The 18,774-nt window shown below is 41.4% G+C and overlaps 1 protein-coding gene across 2 annotated transcripts in view; it reads right to left on the minus strand.

Moving 5' to 3' along the window:
• Positions 1 to 688: 688 nt before the first annotated feature.
• Positions 689 to 18,774, minus strand: part of LOC117527666 (putative oxidoreductase GLYR1) — a 111,385-nt gene continuing 93,299 nt past the window's right edge. Inside the window, exons 12-15 of one of the 2 annotated variants that reach the window (XM_034190105.1) lie at positions 18,197 to 18,359; positions 4,105 to 4,284; positions 3,587 to 3,711; positions 689 to 1,296 (exon numbers count right to left, since the gene is read on the minus strand). In XM_034190105.1, the coding sequence (XP_034045996.1) occupies positions 1,222 to 1,296; positions 3,587 to 3,711; positions 4,105 to 4,284; positions 18,197 to 18,359 (543 nt within the window). In that variant the 3' untranslated portion in view covers positions 689 to 1,221. The remainder of the gene's footprint in view (positions 1,297 to 3,586; positions 3,712 to 4,104; positions 4,285 to 18,196; positions 18,360 to 18,774) is intronic. The other variant, XM_034190106.1, reaches the window with a different exon arrangement.

Consider the following 18,774-nt stretch of genomic DNA (forward strand, 5'->3'; position numbering starts at 1 on the left):
AAAAATGCCTGCTAAGGTGCCCAGGCTGACGGAGCCCAGAGTTTCCCTTCAGGTGGGAAGAAGAGGGCACTGATGGGGTCATGCTTGGCTACAGTAACACACAAACGCCACTGCAGCCAAGTCAACATCAACGCTTCAACAACTGCACATAGTCACACTGAAAACTGCCACCAATGCAGCTAATGGCGGGCACTGCACACGGTGTGCACGCACAGTGCACATAAAGCACATTTTAAGATCCTGGATGAGACCGACCCCCCCCCCCCACCACACACACACACACCTGATCCTTTGAGTTTATAAAGCAGGTTTTCGAGACTCTGGATCAGAACCAGTTTCACAGACGTTTGTCCAGATGAGCGGGACGAGACGTCACAGGAGCCACGATGTGTTCAGGAACAAACCTGATATTAAAGAACCCAAAACAATGGACGTGTTCAACCATCTGTCAAAAAAAAAACAAAACAAAAACAACAAAACACTCATTTAAAACCAACAAATTATTTATAATTTTGTAGAGAAAACTGTTTTAAATGTGGCTGTTAAATGAAAAAAAAAAAAGTCAAAGGTGTGAACAGTGGTTTTAGAAAAGTTAAATGAACTCAAAAGCTGAAAGCTGAGTGAAGCCTGGACGTCCACCGTCCCCGAGGATCCGCTGAGACGCCTCATAAAGACACAAACCAGTTTCATTTTTATTTTTTTTTTCAAGCATTGAACTTCTAATAAAAGAAAATCACAGCCAGAGTTCCACCGTCAGGTCATTAAAATTTAATGAACCTTAAAACAAGCATCAGCAGCTCACAAAGTCTGCAAACAGACAGCGAGGGACGTAAAGATCCCGATTAAAACCACGACCATCCATGTCCAAAAGAGACAAAACAACAAAACAGGAGGAGAACAACACCTGACACGCCCGTCCTCACACACAGACAAGACCCGCCCAAAAAAACAACAACTGAGGAATAAATAAATACATCCAGGGGCTCACGACTTTAAGGCAAGGCAGCGGCACGTCCTCAGAACTAAAGCAAAGTCACACGGTGATCAGGAAAAATAACGGGATCTTCAGGGTTTCTGTGCCCAAAGCGCAACACTCCAAAGCTCCAGCAGAGGGAGCTGAGCCCACGTGGCTAATTAAACAAGCGCAGTTAGAAAGAAAGTGAGTAGAAGAGAAGAACTAATGGATTAAAGGAGGCGGGGCAGAGGAGGCGTCACCTCCCCCTAGTGGATGTAGGCTCTGTAGACGGCCGATATGTCGTTGTCTGACTGGTCCAGCGCCTTGGCCCGCTTATAGACCTGCAGAGAAACAAAACCCACAGCGGTTTCAGTCCAGGTTCTCATCCACAAAGCCACTTTAAAGACACTTTTTTAAACGTCTGGAAACACTCAGACGGACGGACGGACAGACGGCACCCGACAGAACCTGTTTATGGTTGTGGGAGGTTTGAGGCCCACATTATGGTCTCAGCACCTGTGTGCGCCTTCAGACACTGACAGAGTAACGGTTTTCCTCTGAGCTGCTTATGGGGACAGACATTGTCCTCAGCAAGCCTGCTGATATCCCCCTCTGCCGTCCTGCTAAGATGGCAGTGCTTCAGCTGTTTTGGCCTCGCGAGGCCACGCGGTGCCACTGGAGATGTCATAATTAACTGAAATAAGATCAATCATTCATTTTCGGTCTCAACTGAACAAAACACAAACTATCAGAAAATAACATGATTCAGCCACAAAAAACAACTAAAGAACCCCAGCGCCACCGTATGGACATTAAGTCTCAGGTTTTCACATCCTGATCTGAGACTGAAGGATCATGTAACACGGCACCGCTCGACCACACAGCAGCCAATCAGAGACGGCGTTACAGATTTTACTGTGAACTCTGCATCGTGTTGAAACAACAAAGGAAACAGATGAAACATTGTTCTGCTGCAGGAAGACGATTTAAAGTTCATCAGGAAGAAATTCAAATGGGGCTGGTTTGAGCAAAAAGGACCAAAACCCCAACCACAGAAGTTTTTAAAATCATCATTTGGGGCATTTTCACAATATCGTAGAGCATTCAGTCCCAAAGAGGTCAACAACTTATGTCTTCAATTTGCTGTTTTTAGTAATTAGTTTATATCTCTAACCTTTATGGTTGCAGAAACTTTTTAAATTTTGGCTGTAACTTTATTTTCTCTCAAGTTCTGGTCTTTCAAAATATACATGTCCAAAAGGCTAAAAATACAAGAAAATTATCACTGTCAATACCAGCCATATTTCCAAGTTAAAATAAGTCAAGTTTCTTAGTAAACTTACCTGGATTATTTATATCATTTACTGGATGACTAATGTTGATGTAGAAGCTGAAATTTTCACTAAAAATTTGAGTCTTAGTGAAATATTTTGGTGCCAAAATTTTCTACCCATAAGGGACAAATATGAGAGCTAAATGTTATTCTTTTGTATGAATAACAACAAATTATGTTTTTATTCTAAGTATTAATCCATAGTTTCAAGAAAATGTTAATACATGGCCCAAAGTGAATGGCCCAGCAATTTGTGCATCTTTTGTTGGAGTTCGGATAATTATATTAAGTCAATAGGCTGCAAAAAATTAAAATAATGTCAAAACTGTCAGAAATAGTTCAAAAGTATATAATATCACAAGTGTCTTGATATATTAGAGAAATAAATCAATAAAATCAGGAAAGATTAATGATACAGGATATTTTAAGATTTGTAACAAATGGTTTTGGAGTGGACAAAATATTTTAGACACATTCCTTGTGGGTCTTATTCAAAATTAACAGCCAATAATTTTCCAAGTGCATAATACGTATATTATGAAGTGAGTGGATATTTTTTTATTACCTTGCCTTAGCAGAAATATTTACAGTGTTAACATACCGAGGACTTAAACCTGTATTTCGGAGTGGACACTTTTGGATGGAATGATGTTCACATGCTTCTCAATACCAAGTTTCAGAAGATAGTTCAGATATATTTTGCACTTTATTAAAAGTGTATCTGATTCACAAAGATGTATTTCTTGTTAGAGCAACAGATGGAAAAGTCGGAGTGGACATTTTGGACGGAAACTTACTCATACGGATTCAATTCTACCCTGTGTGGAAAAAATCCTGGATGTAGCCACTATTGCATCATTTAGTAAAAGTACATATTCTAATGTATTTTACCAGTGAATATTTTTGTGGTGAATATTCTGTCTTGGAAATTATTCAACTTGGAAAACTGAGAATTTTTCAAATGGGAAAGTCATTTCTGTCCAAATTCAACTGCTTGATATATTTTCAAGATAAACAAATAGTTTCTGTTGTCTCTGTGAACAGACACAGAGACAACAGAAACCTGGATCCTGTTAGCAACAACATTTAGGGTTGAACCTGCTCACACTCTGTAATGCAGCCAAGAAACACATTATCTGGGATCCTACGTGATGGGTGAGACAGCGTGCACCACTGGACACACCCACAACGTCAAGAAGAAAGAGGGTCCCTCCAGAATACTGCCTTTACCTCACAGAAGGCAGCTGTACATCTAAACCAAAAACCTCATTTGTTGAGGAAGGAAATTTGAATTGTACCTCGTTAGCGGCTGCAGCCATCGGGGTGGGGTGGTTGGCCATGTCGCCCATGGAGATGGCCAACCTCAGGTCCTTCTGAATGTGTTTCAAATAGTAGTCTGGCTTAAAGTTGCCCTGTAGAATATCTGGGGGGGGAGGGGGGTAACAAACAATTACTAAAAGAGTAAATGGACTGCATTTATAACACGCTTTTCCATCTACAGCAGAAGCTCAAAGCGCTTTACAGTGATGCCTCTCACACACACACACACACACCGGGAGCAACTTTGGGATTAAGGACCAGCCAGACAGGGTTTGAACCGTGGATCCTCTGGTCTCAAGCCCACTGCTTAACCACCATCACCTCCCAAACATTCTGCTACATTTTTGTCAACTTTTAAAAGTCATATCATCCTGCCAAACGTTTGGTCTTCAAACTCAGCAACCCTACAGCTGAAACTAACCCCCCCACCCCAAAGGACTAAAAACTACAACTAACTATTGTGACAAAGAACAGCCGCTGTTGGAAGCAGACTTACTTTGGCATTTCTGGTCCACAAACGTGCTCGCCATCTGGCCCTGGCACAGTATGTCCAGGAAGGTCTGCTGTGACTGACCAGTGGCCTGAGCAAGGGTCAGACCCTCTGCAATGGTCGCCATGAAGCTCCCCTGAACCATGTTGAGAATCAACATCATCCTTGCAGCATTCCCTGCTTCACCTGGTAGGGGGGGGGGGAAGAACAAGTTCTTTACTATTCAAACATCTTAAAAAGGCTACAACCACACAGACCATGAGCAGGTCCCAGTGACTTAGGAATCATCTAGTTGACATTTAACTGCTTTCATCTTCAGTCCAGAGCACATAGTGTCCATAATCCCCCCCCCCCCACACCCCCCAAAAAAAAATCTGTTATACTGAGTCATCTGACTGTAACACACATTTCCACTGTGTGATGGTCGAACCAAATACGTCTGAGCCCAGAGAAGTCGAGCCGGCTTCTGGATCAGGTTAACATAGGGCCTTGTTTTTGCTTTCAGTGACCTCTGTGAAGGTAGTGCTCAACAATGGTTTCACCTCTCAAATCATGATTACAATCATATGTTAACATCTACCATTTGAAATCACAATTATTTTTATCATTTTTTTTGCCCTCAATTGGTTCCCCCCCAAACTTTTCTTTGGAATGTGTTGCAGGTCTGAAATGTCTCGGGCCTCGTGGGATCCCAGAAACCAAATACATTCTTTAATCTAATGATACTTTTTCAGCATCTCCTGGAACAGAAAATCTCTAAATTAGTGCATATTTAAATGACCTTGTATTCAATCTTTCATTTGAACCGTCAATGATGATGCTGAAATAACAGAATATGACGTGGAAGTTGGACCTGGAATGATTTTCCTTTTAACTGTAAACCAAATTATGCATCAACTCAGAACAATTAAACTACATGACATTCATGAAGACTGAAAAGACTGTTAAAGAATTTCAAAAACCATAGCTAAAGATTGTAGCATATTTGGAAAATAATTTTAAAATATCAATAATATACCTTATAAGTCACTTATTTTTGTGTAAATTCCTGTAAATTCACTCAAAGCTGCAGTGTCTTTTTCCCATGAAAACAGTCTACATTAATAAAAACTCCAGGGCTTGACATAAACCAATTTGCCGCACTGGTCCAGTAGACTTTAGAAGTTAGTGGCCCACAGTGTGGGAGCACTGGCCCATGGTTTTGCACCTGAGAGTTCATGATATTCCACCCTGAAATCCTGCAAATAAAACTGCCTATCCAGAAAAAATATATAGTCTACAATACAATACAATAGTCTATGGACCATGAAGTTAAAAACAATAGAATTTATCAGAGGGCATTCTCATTTGTAAAAAAATAAAGTGACTCCCATAAAATTTAGGGGACATTTTTTTTTAGCAGCCCTCAGAGTTGGTTAACTGACAGTCAGAAATGTAAAATACAGATGTAGGTCCATATCAAAACTAAAAAGTATGCCTTGTCTGGATTGGAGTTATAGATCTAAAAAAAAAAAAGAAAAAAAGCTTGGCTCCTTTGCTAATGTTTGTCACCGTGGGGTTTCCACAAAGACAAGCTGGTCAGACTTTCAAAGTCGCTTCAAAACAGCCAGGGTCTACCAGGACCAAGCATATACTTTACTTGTCAGCATACCTGTGGCCAGGTCGGGACAAAACCTCTCTTCCTCTTGTTTCTTTCATACAGCCTGTCTCTCTCTCCCCCTCATCATCACTAGGCTTCCTCTTCTGGCCAATTCCTTTAAAGCCTGGGTCCCACCGAATAATGAAGGCTGAATAATGAGCCACGTGTGGGTGTGTCAGCGATTATTTGAAGAATGACCCACGTTTTCATCTGTCACATATCTGCTATGAAGGTGCCTCTATGTTCCTCTCTGTACCCCGCATGTGTCACGTAGCAGCCTCTAGTAACCACGACCCACCTGTCATTACAGCCTCGAATGGCTCGTATCAGAAACACTAAGCCATGATAGTGCCATGATAACATGATGAAGGTGCACGTTTAGGCATGATGGGTTTGATCCAAACCTCCAGCCCTCCCACACCTGGTCCCTTTAAAGTTTGGGTTTTCAATTCACAGAGTCACAGCAGCATTTAAAGATGTTACATTTTTTTTAAATGTAGTCCAAAAATAGACGTTCCAGTACAGTCCTGCGGTTGTGCGCCAGGCTGCTGTCCACCTGTAATGCAACAGACCAGCTAGAACAGAACCACGGGTTCCTGGAGAGCCGCCTCTGTCTCAGCGGCTCGCTGGCTTTATTTCTTCTGGGGTTTTTAAACACACAAACTGTGATCCCAATATAAACTTTATGTTTGTCCATTTATTTCTGCAAAATCGCTCTTTAGCGCGCGGTGCCGTTCTGCATACAGAATGAGGTGGGCACTTTTAATTATATACACCTGTGGATCACTTTCAAAAAAAAAAAAAAAAGTTTCTTCATTTCTTCCACAGCTTACAAGTCACCGTGATACAACTTTTAACTTTGTGTTATGTCTTCAAAATCACTGTTTTGCGCACTCTCCTCCTGTGTGGCTGCACAGCTCTCTGCTGCTTTTAGCGGCTCCACTGGCGTCATTTCTTCCGCAGCTATCCACTTTCACGCAGTCATCCAAATTTTAACTTTGTGTTTGTCTATTATTTACTGAAAAATCACTCTTTGTGAGCTGTCGTTCTGCCTAAATGAGAAAGAGCGTGATGAGTCTCTGCCTCAGTGCGCGCACACAGTGGAGCTCATGTGATCCATTAACAAGATATTAAATCAACATACTTTTACATACAACAGACATACTTTTACAGTGAGGAACTGTTTTATCAAGCTATAAAAACATTAAAAATAGTTACCTTAAGTTGTTCAAAATACATTCCACATGAAGCAGGAAAGAGGAAAAAAAGTGTCCAGATGAAACAGTCCTCTGTGATTCCAGAAGTGATTAGAGGTGTTTTCAGCATCCAAAGTTTGTCAGAAAATGATTAATCTGCTACAAAATAATTTTATATACAGTATCCAGCGCACAGATCAGGTGGAATTGTGAGCCGCTCCAAAAACAGCCTCTCAGGTCCTGAGTAGCTGCTAGGCGCACGGATAATGGACTTTTTGCAGACTCGTAAGCACCACGCAAATGCCTCTAAGCCGTCGCAGTAACTCATACAAAAACTGCGCCACGCTGTTGTTGCAGAATTTTGAACTTCTTGAAATTAGCGCCACACTCAGAGAGGAGCCTTGTTAACTGAAGATAATGTCTCTAAGAGCCACTCAGAGCCATGAAACTCCCACGATAGTTGAACCCTCTGGTAGCAAAGAAAACATTATTCTCATTATTATTATTATTCATTATTATTCTCATTATTCATCCATCATTATTCGGTGGGACCCAGGCTTAAAACTCTTTTGTGGTTGTTGTCCAGGTTTGGGTGGTTGTAGTTTAAACATATTTCAATTCCAATTTCAGAGCGCTCTGTTAGATTGCGTCTTGTTCGTCTTTGTTTCCTGCAGCTTCCAGCGCATTTAAAGATGCTAACAAACACTGCCGAAGATCGGTGATGGAAACGGCCAAATGCACGCTCCACGCATCGACACTTCAATGTGCGTGAGATTCTGCAGGAGCATGGAGCGTAGGGATGGGTATTGATAAGATTTTAATCAATAGATGCCATTATCGATTCCCTTATCAATACCTCTTGCGAATGTTCTGTGCAATAAAGTGGGTTTTACAGGTTTTCTATCCCAACATTTTTTTTTGAGTCTTAAAGTAAATAAATATGAAATTGGTCATGGGATCCTTGATCTCTGGACATAAATAGAAATAAACAAAATCTGTAGTTCTTGTCAAAAGCATTTCCTTTCAGACATTATTGGCATGAATGTCTTTCCATACGTCTGAGTTGAGCTCTTGCAACTGTGCTGCACATCAGGATGTAATTCATAAAGAATGCAGGATGTCTCATTTTGGGAGGGAAAAAACATTTTAGTCGGTTGTAGTTTATTGTCTGTATTACAGCGTTTGTAAAAAGGTGTCATTTTATTTAAAGCGTCAATTCGTTTGAAGTTATTAATTCTGACCGGACTGTGCCAACAGAACGGAGGACAACTCTTGTTTCTTGACTGCAACAAGACCCAGTTAGTGACTTTAATCCACACAAAAGTGACTCACATTTGACATATTTTAATGGCTTTGAGAGGAGGTAAGAAGCAGACTTGCCTTCTGAAGAGTTATTATTACTATTATTGCTGTTGCTACTATTATTAATACAGTGTAACATAGGGCACCACTAGGTGTCACCCTCACTCTGAGTATTTTCCTATAAAAAGAAGTAGTAGATTTGCCACGGAGATGCCAGTTTCCGGTGGGGTGGCCAGAGTGTTTGCTGGGCCCACATGTGGAAAAGGCTGCCAGGACAATTTGGGTCTTTTACTGTTGAGGAAGACTGGAGGGATTGTGTGTATGTGTGTGGGAGAACGACAACTCAGTTTTAATTGGTACCGCTGCCTGCTGTCTTTTTGTTTTTAAGTTTGGTGTTTTGGTTCGAGTTAGTCCGTTCAGAGTAGGACATCTGTTTCGCTGTGATATAGCATTTATATGAACGGACTAACTTAGTTTCTTAATTTTTATTTTATTTTTCTTGGTTGTATTTGTTTTGTCACTTCCCCATTCGCCTGCTACACTATTCAGATTCTGACCATTTTCAACCTCATTTCCCTGCAGTGTTTTTGGGTTAAAGTGAGTTACTGTGGGTTTACCTACGTTTTCACATCAATCCACATTTTCAATGCATGGTTTTGGATTGGTCAGATCAAGAATAAGTGTAACTTACCATGGGCTTCCTTGTCTACGTAAAGAATAAATATTGTTAAACTTTATTCTATCTCTGGTTTATTCTATGTACTACTATATATATATATATATATATATATATATTAGAATTATTAATACATATGACTCTTTTACAGTAAACGCTGACCCATTATTATTATACAGAAAACAAATCCATAGAAACGTGCTGAGATGCGAACAGCTAATGCTAACTTTAACACTGAAAACGCCATAGACATGCTAATGAGTTAGCATCAGTCCCGTTTATAAGTTATAAAATACATCTATCAACTGTTGCAGAAGACCATAACAGGTCTGTTTAACAGAAAAGGGTACATATTACTCACAGGCATATGCTCTTTAGGGTTTTAGCAAAGAAAAATTAAGATAAAGTCCAATGAGCCAGCGGATCGAAGCACCCTCAAAAACAACGGCCGTGCTGAAGAACCGATAAAAGGAATCACTAAGCAAAAGGACTACTAATATCGGTGGATCGAATCATTTCTTAACAATACCCGAAAAGAACCGGTTCTCGATACCCAAACTGAAGCCTGGTGCAAGACCAAAACAAACGTGGTGGACTAGGTAAAATTTGACTTTGCCGCCGCAAAATATGGTAAAATAAATAGAATTTTGTGTATTTTTGTAGTGGCCCAAGCTGGTCATCATTTGATAAATTGTACTGGCCCGTAGTGGCCCAAATTGGCACAGGTGTAACAGTTTATCTTCCCCCCTGGGTATCTTACCCCCCGGGGGGAAGGTGTCCTAGGATATCTTACCCCCCACCCTGATATGTTGCCAAAACATGCACGCGTACATATACACACAGGCCACAAATGATATGTTTGTCAGTATGTATGTTTTTTTTTTTTTGTAATCGTTGAATTTTTCACCTTTAAATCGCTGTGCAGCACACAGTTTACATCGCAGACTCTTGCAAGTTCACATATAAGCAGCCCTAGTAAGGTACCTTTCAGTACACAAAAGGATCAACGTCAAAGGTCAAGGTCACAGGAAGGTCAAACACTAAATTCAACTACACAACTTTCCTGGTCGCAATTTTTGAAAATTAGCAGCCCTAGAAAGGTACCTTTCAGTATACAAAAGGATCAAGCTCAAGGTCACAGGAAGGTCAAACACTAAATTCAATGAAACAACTTTCCTGGTTACAATTTTTTAAATTTTGTCTCAAAATTTGACACGAACATAGCGAAGGCCTTGCCCATAAGCCGTTACCTGGGATAATCAATTGACCTTGACCTTCAGGGTTTCGCTTCAGGTCAAATGTTACCGAAATTAGGTCAAACTTCAGACTACAGTAAAACATGTCATGCAATACACCAAATTAAAGGGTTTGATGAGAGGATCCAGAATATAGCAAAAGTTTAAGTATATAGGTTTATAATATATATAGGTTAAGTTATGATGTAAAAATGATGCAAATTATTGTTTGGGTTGATAGGGTTCTAATAAGGAACAGTTTGCACCATCTGTCATGCTTAGTTATGTTACAGGGTAACATATGACACCTGTCATAGTATCCAATGGACATCAACCTTGTTTGACCTTTACTTTGGAGACCAAACATTCAGCACAGTCCAAACTATTCCATTTATTAATCCTTTCATTTCACTCTTTATATTTATGACCTAGCTTGTAGAAAAGAGATTTGAGAAAGCTGGCAGACATTATAGGCCCCTCATTTTCATTATGTTTCTTAAACATATGTTTCTTTGCATACTATTGTGTCTGTGTGTATGTGGTTGTGTGTGCATGCGTACACACTACTGTGTGTTCTATACAGACACTGTGGATATTTTATGCAAAATTAAGTGGAGTATTTTCCATCACATCACATATTTCAGGTTGTCAATCAGGTCCATATATTTGTAGAGTATATTTGGAAGGGGGATTTACAGGTACTTCAGGATAGGAAATATTACTATTGTAGATAGTTATGGATACATACAGAAAGAAAACCAATATCACTCAACATCAGTCAAACTGCTTCATCTGGGACCATAAAACATGCATGAAACAGAGAGTTTAAAGGTTGCTCTATCCTGACTGGCACTTATCAAGGTTTGGGTTCATCACTGCTGCCCTGTAGGAATATTTTTTAACCTTTATCTAACCAGGATAAAACTCATTGAGATTAAGAATCTCTTTTTCAAGAGTGTCCTGGCCAAGAGGCAGAACAGAGTTAAGCTCTTTTCACACTGCACCCACTTCAAGTTGCTTCCTGTTGCATCATGACGATGCAGGAATGTCTGCGTCAGGTGCGTGCAGCAGGGGGCAGAGAGGAGGTGAGGACGCAGGTTCTCTGCACAGAGAAGTCAGAGTGCACAGTTTGCCTGCAGACAGACTGCACTCTGATTTCTCTTCTAGTTTATATTTATTCTTGTGCTGAGCTGCAGGTCTGCGCTCTGAGTTCTGTTATAGTTTATCTTTCCTCCTTTGCCCGCGCGTGCACGCGAATGAACTATCCGTGAGCAAATGTGGAGATGTCTGGAGTTCTACTTGATGTGGACATGTCCTGCCTTGGCAATCAATCTGTGAGCAGGACTTACGGATTTTATTTAAACACTTTTGTGAGAGAAGAAGAGCGCGGAGCTGCAATCAGCATTTTTTTTTCTATGCTCTTTTTTGAGCGTGTAGTTTTGCATTGTGTACACGGTATAAAAACAATCCTGCGTGATTTATACTTCAGGAACAATGGAACACAGCAGGAATCATAAATTGCCGTCCGCCTCTCCAGGACCCAGTCTGAAGACCTCCTGTCCCGTTTGCGCGCACGTGGGGGAAAAAAAAAAAAAACTGGCTGCCGCTGCAGTTTCTCACTCGCCTCTCCAACTCTATGATAATTGTGCTATAAACCAGTCACCATTTGTTTTATTATACATCTGTGTAGTTAATAAATAAAATCTTCACAGACGATTCATTTGCACGTGCACATGAAGAGAAAAAAAAAAAACTGGCTCGCTCTCCCCTCAAACTCTGTCAAATGAAATAAAGGACAAAAGGGACATAAGTCCTGCTCACAGGCTGGCTGCCAGAGACAGGACATGTTCACATCAAGTATAAACTCCAGACATTGCCCACATCACTACATATCCAGTCCCTGACTGGTCATCGCGACACAACAAGGCGAAAAAGTTCAGATTTTCAACTTGGGGAGGAGGGCGACGCGATATCGCGCCAATCGCTCAAAATCGCTTCATTCGCGTCCATCGCGTCGCAATGCGTGGCTTGAACTTTTGTGGTGCCACAACGTGTCCTTCCATAAGGATTACATGGCAACCTGTCACCGCCGTCGTTCGCGTGTCGTCCGGTGTGAATGCGGCATTACACCGGGCCTGCGGGAAAATGGCTATGAAACTAAACCCTGAACTCATTTACATTCTTGTCTAAATTCATGTAAATCCATTCAAAGCCACAGTCTTTTTTTTTTCCAATGAAAGAAATTCTAGATTAATAATCAATCAATCAATCAATCAACTTTTTTCTTATATAGCGCCAAATCACAACAAACAGTTGCCCCAAGGCGCTCTATATTGTAAGGCAAGGCCATACAATAATTATGAAAAACCCCAACGGTCAAAACGACCCCCTATGAGCAAGCACTTGGCTACAGTGGGAAGGAAAAACTCCCTTTTAACAGGAAGAAACCTCCAGCAGAACCAGGCTCAGGGAGGGGCAGTCTTCTGCTGAGACTGGTTGGGGCTGAGGGAAAGAACCAGGAAAAAGACATGCTGTGAAGGGGGGCAGAGATCGATCACTAATGATTAAATGCAGAGTGATGCATACGGAGCAAAAAAAGAAAGAAACAGTGCATCATGGGAACCCCCCCACAGTCTACGTCTAAAGCAGCATAACCAAGGGATGGTCCAGGGTCACCTGATCCAGCCCTAACTATAAGCCTTAGCGAAATGGAAAGTTTTAAGCCTAATCTTAAAAGTAGAGAGGGTATCTGTCTCCCTGATCTGAATTGGGAGCTGGTTCCACAGGAGAGGAGCCTGAAAGCTGAAGGCTCTGCCTCCCATTCTACTCTTACAAACCCTAGGAACTACAAGTAAGCCTGCAGTCTGAGAGCGAAGCGCTCTAATGGGGTAATATGGTACTACGAGGTCCCTAAGATAAGATGGGACCTGATTATTCAAAACCTTATAAGTAAGAAGAAGAATTTTAAATTCTATTCTAGAATTAACAGGAAGCCAATGAAGAGAGGCCAACACGGGTGAGATATGCTCTCTCCTGCTAGTCCCCGTCAGTACTCTAGCTGCAGCATTCTGAACCAACTGAAGGCTTTTTAGGGAACTTTTAGGACAACCTGATAATAATGAATTACAATAGTCCAGCCTAGAGGAAATAAATGCATGCATTAATTTTTCAGCATCACTCTGAGACAAGACCTTTCTGATTTTAGAGATATTGCGTAAATGCAAAAAGGCAGTCCTACATATTTGTTTAATATGCGCTTTGAATGACATATCCTGATCAAAAATGACTCCAAGATTTCTCACAGTATTACTAGAGATCAGGGAAATGCCATCCAGAGTAACGATCTGGTTAGACACCATGCTTCTAAGATTTGTGGGGCCAAGTACAATAACTTCAGTTTTATCTGAGTTTAAAAGCAGGAAATTAGAGGTCATCCATGTCTTTATGTCTGTAAGACAATCCTGCAGTTTAGCTAATTGGTGTGTATCCTCTGGCTTCATGGATAGATAAAGCTGGGTATCATCTGCGTAACAATGAAAATTTAAGCAATACCGTCTAATAATACTGCCTAAGGGAAGCATGTATAAAGTGAATAAAATTGGTCCTAGCACAGAACCTTGTGGAACTCCATAATTAACTTTAGTCTGTGAAGAAGATTCCCCATTTACATGAACAAACTGTAATCTATTAGACAAATATGATTCAAACCACCGCAGCGCAGTGCCTTTAATACCTATGACATGCTCTAATCTCTGTAATAAAATTTTATGGTCAACAGTATCAAAAGCAGCACTGAGGTCTAACAAAACAAGCACAGAGATAAGTCCACTGTCCGAAGCCATAAGAAGATCATTTGTAACCTTCACTAATGCTGTTTCTGTACTATGATGAATTCTAAAACCTGACTGAAACTCTCCAAATAAACCATTCCTCTGCAGGTGATCAGTTAGCTGTTTTACAACTACCCTCTCAAGAATCTTTGAGAGAAAAGGAAGGTTGGAGATTGGCCTATAATTAGCTAAGATAGCTGGGTCAAGTGATGGCTTTTTAAGTAATGGTTTAATTACTGCCACCTTAAAGGCCTGTGGTACATAACCAACTAACAAAGATAGATTGATCATATTTAAGATTGAAGCATTGAATAATGGTAGGACTTCCTTGAGCAGCCTGGCAGGAATGGGGTCTAATAGACATGTTGATGGTTTGGATGAAGTAACTAATGAAAATAACTCAGACAGAACAATCGGAGAGAAAGAGTCTAACCAAATACCGGCATCACTGAAAGCAGCCAAAGATAACGATACATCTTTGGGATGGTTATGAGTAATTTTTTCTCTAATAGTCAAAATTTTGTTAGCAAAGAAAGTCATGAAGTCATTACTAGTTAAAGTTAATGGAATACTCAGCTCAATAGAGCTCTGACTCTGTCAGCCTGGCTACAGTGCTGAAAAGAAACCTGGGGTTGTTCTTATTTTCTTCAATTAGTGATGAGTAGAAAGATGTCCTAGCTTTACGGAGGGCTTTTTTATAGAGCAACAAACTCTTTTTCCAGGCTAAGTGAAGATCTTCTAAATTAGTGAGACGCCATTTCCTCTCCAACTTACGGGTTATCTGCTTTAAGCTACGAGTTTGTGAGTTATACCACGGAGTCAGACACTTCTGATTTAAAGCTCTCTTTTTCAGAGGAGCTACAGCATCCAAGGTTGTCTTCAATGAGGATGTAAAACTATTGACGAGATACTCTAACTCCCTTACAGAGTTTAGGTAGCTACTCTGCTCTGTGTTGGTATATGACATTAGAGAACATAAAGAAGGAATCATATCCTTAAACCTAGTTACAGCGCTTTCTGAAAGACTTCTAGTGTAATGAAACTTATTCCCCACTGCTGGGTAGTCCATCAGGGTAAATGTAAATGTTATTAAAAAATGATCAGACAGAAGGGAGTTTTCAGGGAATACTGTTAAGTCTTCTATTTCCATACCATAAGTCAGAACAAGATCTAAGATATGATTAAAGTGGTGGGTGGACTCATTTACTTTTTGAGCAAAGCCAATAGAGTCTAATAATAGATTAAATGCAGTGTTGAGGCTGTCATTCTCAGCATCTGTGTGGATGTTAAAATCGCCCACTATAATTATCTTATCTGAGCTAAGCACTAAGTCAGACAAAAGGTCTGAAAATTCACAGAGAAACTCACAGTAACGACCAGGTGGACGATAGATATAACAAATAAAACTGGTTTTTGAGACTTCCAATTTGGATGGACAAGACTAAGAGACAAGCTTTCAAATGAATTAAAGCTCTGTCTAGGTTTTTGATTAATTAATAAGCTGGAATGGAAGATTGCTGCTAATCCTCCGCCCCGGCCCGTGCTACGAGCATTCTGACAGTTAGTGTGACTCGGGGGTGTTGACTCATTTAAACTAACATATTCATCCTGCTGTAACCAGGTTTCTGTTAGGCAGAATAAATCAATATGTTGATCAATTATTATATCATTTACCAACAGGGACTTAGAAGAGAGAGACCTAATGTTTAATAGACCACATTTAACTGTTTTAGTCTGTGGTGCAATTGAAGGTGCTATATTATTTTTTCTTTTTGAATTTTTATGCTTAAATAGATTTTTGCTGATTATTGGTGGCCTGGGAGCAGGTACCGTCTCCACGGGGACGGGGCAACGAGGGGACGGCAGGGGGAGAGAAGCTGCAGAGAGGTGTATAAGACCACCGCTCTGCCTCCTGGTCCCAACGCTGGACAGTCACAGTTTGGAGGATCCAAGAAAATTGGCCAGATTTCTAGAAATGAGAGCTGCTCCATCCAAAGTGGGATGGATGCCGTCTCTCCTAACAAGACCAGGTTTTCCCCAGAAGCTTTGCCAATTATCAATGAAGCCCACCTCATTTTTTGGACACCACTCAGACAGCCAGCAATTCAAGGAGAACATGCGGCTAAACATGTCACTCCCGGTCTGATTGGGGAGGGGCCCAGAGAAAACAACAGAGTCCGACATTATTTTTGCAAAGTTACACACCGATTTAATGTTAATTTTAGTGACCTCCGATTGGCGTAACTGAGTGTCATTACTGCCGACGTGAATTACAATCTTACCAAATTTACGCTTAGCCTTAGCCAGCAATTTCAAATGTCCTTCGATGTCGCCTGCTCTGGCCCCCGGAAGACAATTGACAATGGTTGCTGGTGTCGCTAACTTCACATTTCTCAAAAGAGTCGCCAATAACCAGAGTTTGATCCTCGGCGAGTGTATCGTCGAGTGGGGAAAAACGGTTAGAGATGTGAACGGGTTGACGGTGTACACGGGGCTTCTGTTTAGGGCTACGCTTCCTCCTCACAGTCACCCAGTCAGCCTGCTTTCCCGACTGCCCGGGATCTGCCAGGGGGAAACTAACGGCGGCTAAGCTACCTTGGTCCGCACCGACTACAGGGGCCTGGCTAGCTGTAGAATTTTCCACGGTGCGGAGCCGAGTCTCCAATTCGCCCAGCCTGGCCTCCAAAGCTACGAATAAGCTGCACTTATTACAAGTACCATTACTGCTAAAGGAGGCCGAGGAATAACTAAACATTTCACACCCAGAGCAGAAAAGTGCGGGAGAGACAGGAGAAGCCGCCATGCTAAATCGGCTAAGAGGTAGTAGCTACGCTAAGCTAGCGGATTCCTAAAAACACACAAAGTGAATAATGTGTAAATAATTTAGAGGTGATTCAGCAGAAGGAGTGCCCCAATCAAGGCACCAAACAGGCCATGAAGCAGCACAGGCAATGCACGACAACAGCGAACGCACGACAACGGTGCTAAAATAAAATAAAAATCGACTAAACACGCTGTGGAGCAGCACAGATAACGCACGATAACAGTGCCAAAAAATAAAAAAAAAAATAAAATAAATAAAATAAAAACGAAAGCGTTAGCAAGCTAGTTAGCTTGCCAACGCTGATGAAAGTTAGCTGATAAAAGTGCTCCGTCGCGATGTTTCGACCGTTAGAGGTCTTCCTTAGGCGTTGGAGCACAGTAAAAAAGTAAAAAAAAGTAAAAAGGTAAAAAAGTAAAAAAGTCTTGAAAAAGACTGTTAGTTCAAAGTCCAAAGCAGCAGGTAGCAGTCTGTGTAAACAGTCCCAACAGAGAGCCAAAATTCTGATGCAATCTCACTCCGAAGACCAAGAAAGAAAAAGAAGAAAAAAGTCAAACTGAGCAAAGGAGGAAACCAATAATAAAAAAGAGTTGCACAATCTTTTCTAAAATCCTGTTTGAACAGAGAGAGAAAAATTCATGCTATGTTTCCTGATGGCACAGTTCACTTTTCCCATTTCTTTTATCTTTCAGGTGTGTTGATGAAGCCAGCGAGGATTCCACGGATTCTTGTCCTTATCAGACTTTTTCAAACAGTCTTTCTCGCCATCTTCTCTCTGTCCGACGTCGGTCCTTGACACAGACATGCTGCACAAGTCTTTTAAAAACTTCAGAGCTCTAAAGCTTTGCGATGTCCACATGCTACGTTTAGCTTAAGCTTCGCGCAGCAGCCACACAGCGTCGCCGCAACAACCAACCAGTCCCGCTTTACAACAACTGTCGTAACAGCCAGGCTTTGAAAGAAGGATTTTTGTCCTCGAAAGTGCGGATCTGAGGGCACTGATTTGTATCTGCAACACACAGATCAGAGTCCGCGGCCCGCCCCGGTCTTATAAAACTTGCACAATGTCATGAAAAAGATCATTTTGCGATAGACATTTTAAAAACTCAGTGACGATCACAGAGTTAAACACTAACACTCCCCATGATGAAATCCGTGGAATTTCGTGGATCTGCGGAGTTTTCACAGCCCTGATATTAAATGAAATGAAGATGGCCACACAAAACATGAACTATCTTGAGTTCATGCTGTCTGCAATGAAACCGAGGTCAAAGTAAATGTAAGAATCACTGTTTTGTTACTTGCATTCGTCATATCGTCCCCTCTGTTATTGACGTGAGGTTGTATATCATGTTGTATATCTCAGCAAACTGGACACTAACTGTACCTTCATACATACCCAAGAAGAAGGAGGTCTTGCCCATGGCCTGGAAGCAACTGCTGCAGTCCTCATAGACCGTCCTGTCACCTGCTGCAAGAATGACCAACATGCCATCGTTGGAGAGCTGCTGGCTGCCAGCCACCGGAGCCTCCAGGAAACGACCACCCCGCAATGTGATCACCTGGTAATGAAAGAGCTTTGGGTTCAACAGTAACACCTTCGAATGCTAAAACATTCCATATATACATTTCACTGTGCACAGGACCTTCTTCCTCACAGGACCTTCAGCAGAAGGTGCCACACATCAGCACATTTTCATATACATCATCAGAAATCTTGCCAGGGTTCTCTCCAGACAACGGAACAAAGGCGTTGCACCATTATACTGTGCCCTGCTCTCGGGTGGGGAGTTTTCTAGTCCAGCCAGACTGTGTTTGTGCTGAACGGACTCGCTGCCTGCTTGCCCCTGCCCTGCCGGCAGCAAGCGGAGCACAGCGTCTGTCAGTGAATGATCAAAAACTCCGTCAAAGTCTTACAATAAGGCCTGCGTAGCTACAGACAGACAACAGCACATAAAGAGGAGAAGAAAAAAGACT

This window comes from Thalassophryne amazonica, chromosome 16 (assembly GCF_902500255.1).
Source record: "Thalassophryne amazonica chromosome 16, fThaAma1.1, whole genome shotgun sequence".
NCBI lineage: Eukaryota > Metazoa > Chordata > Actinopteri > Batrachoidiformes > Batrachoididae > Thalassophryne > Thalassophryne amazonica.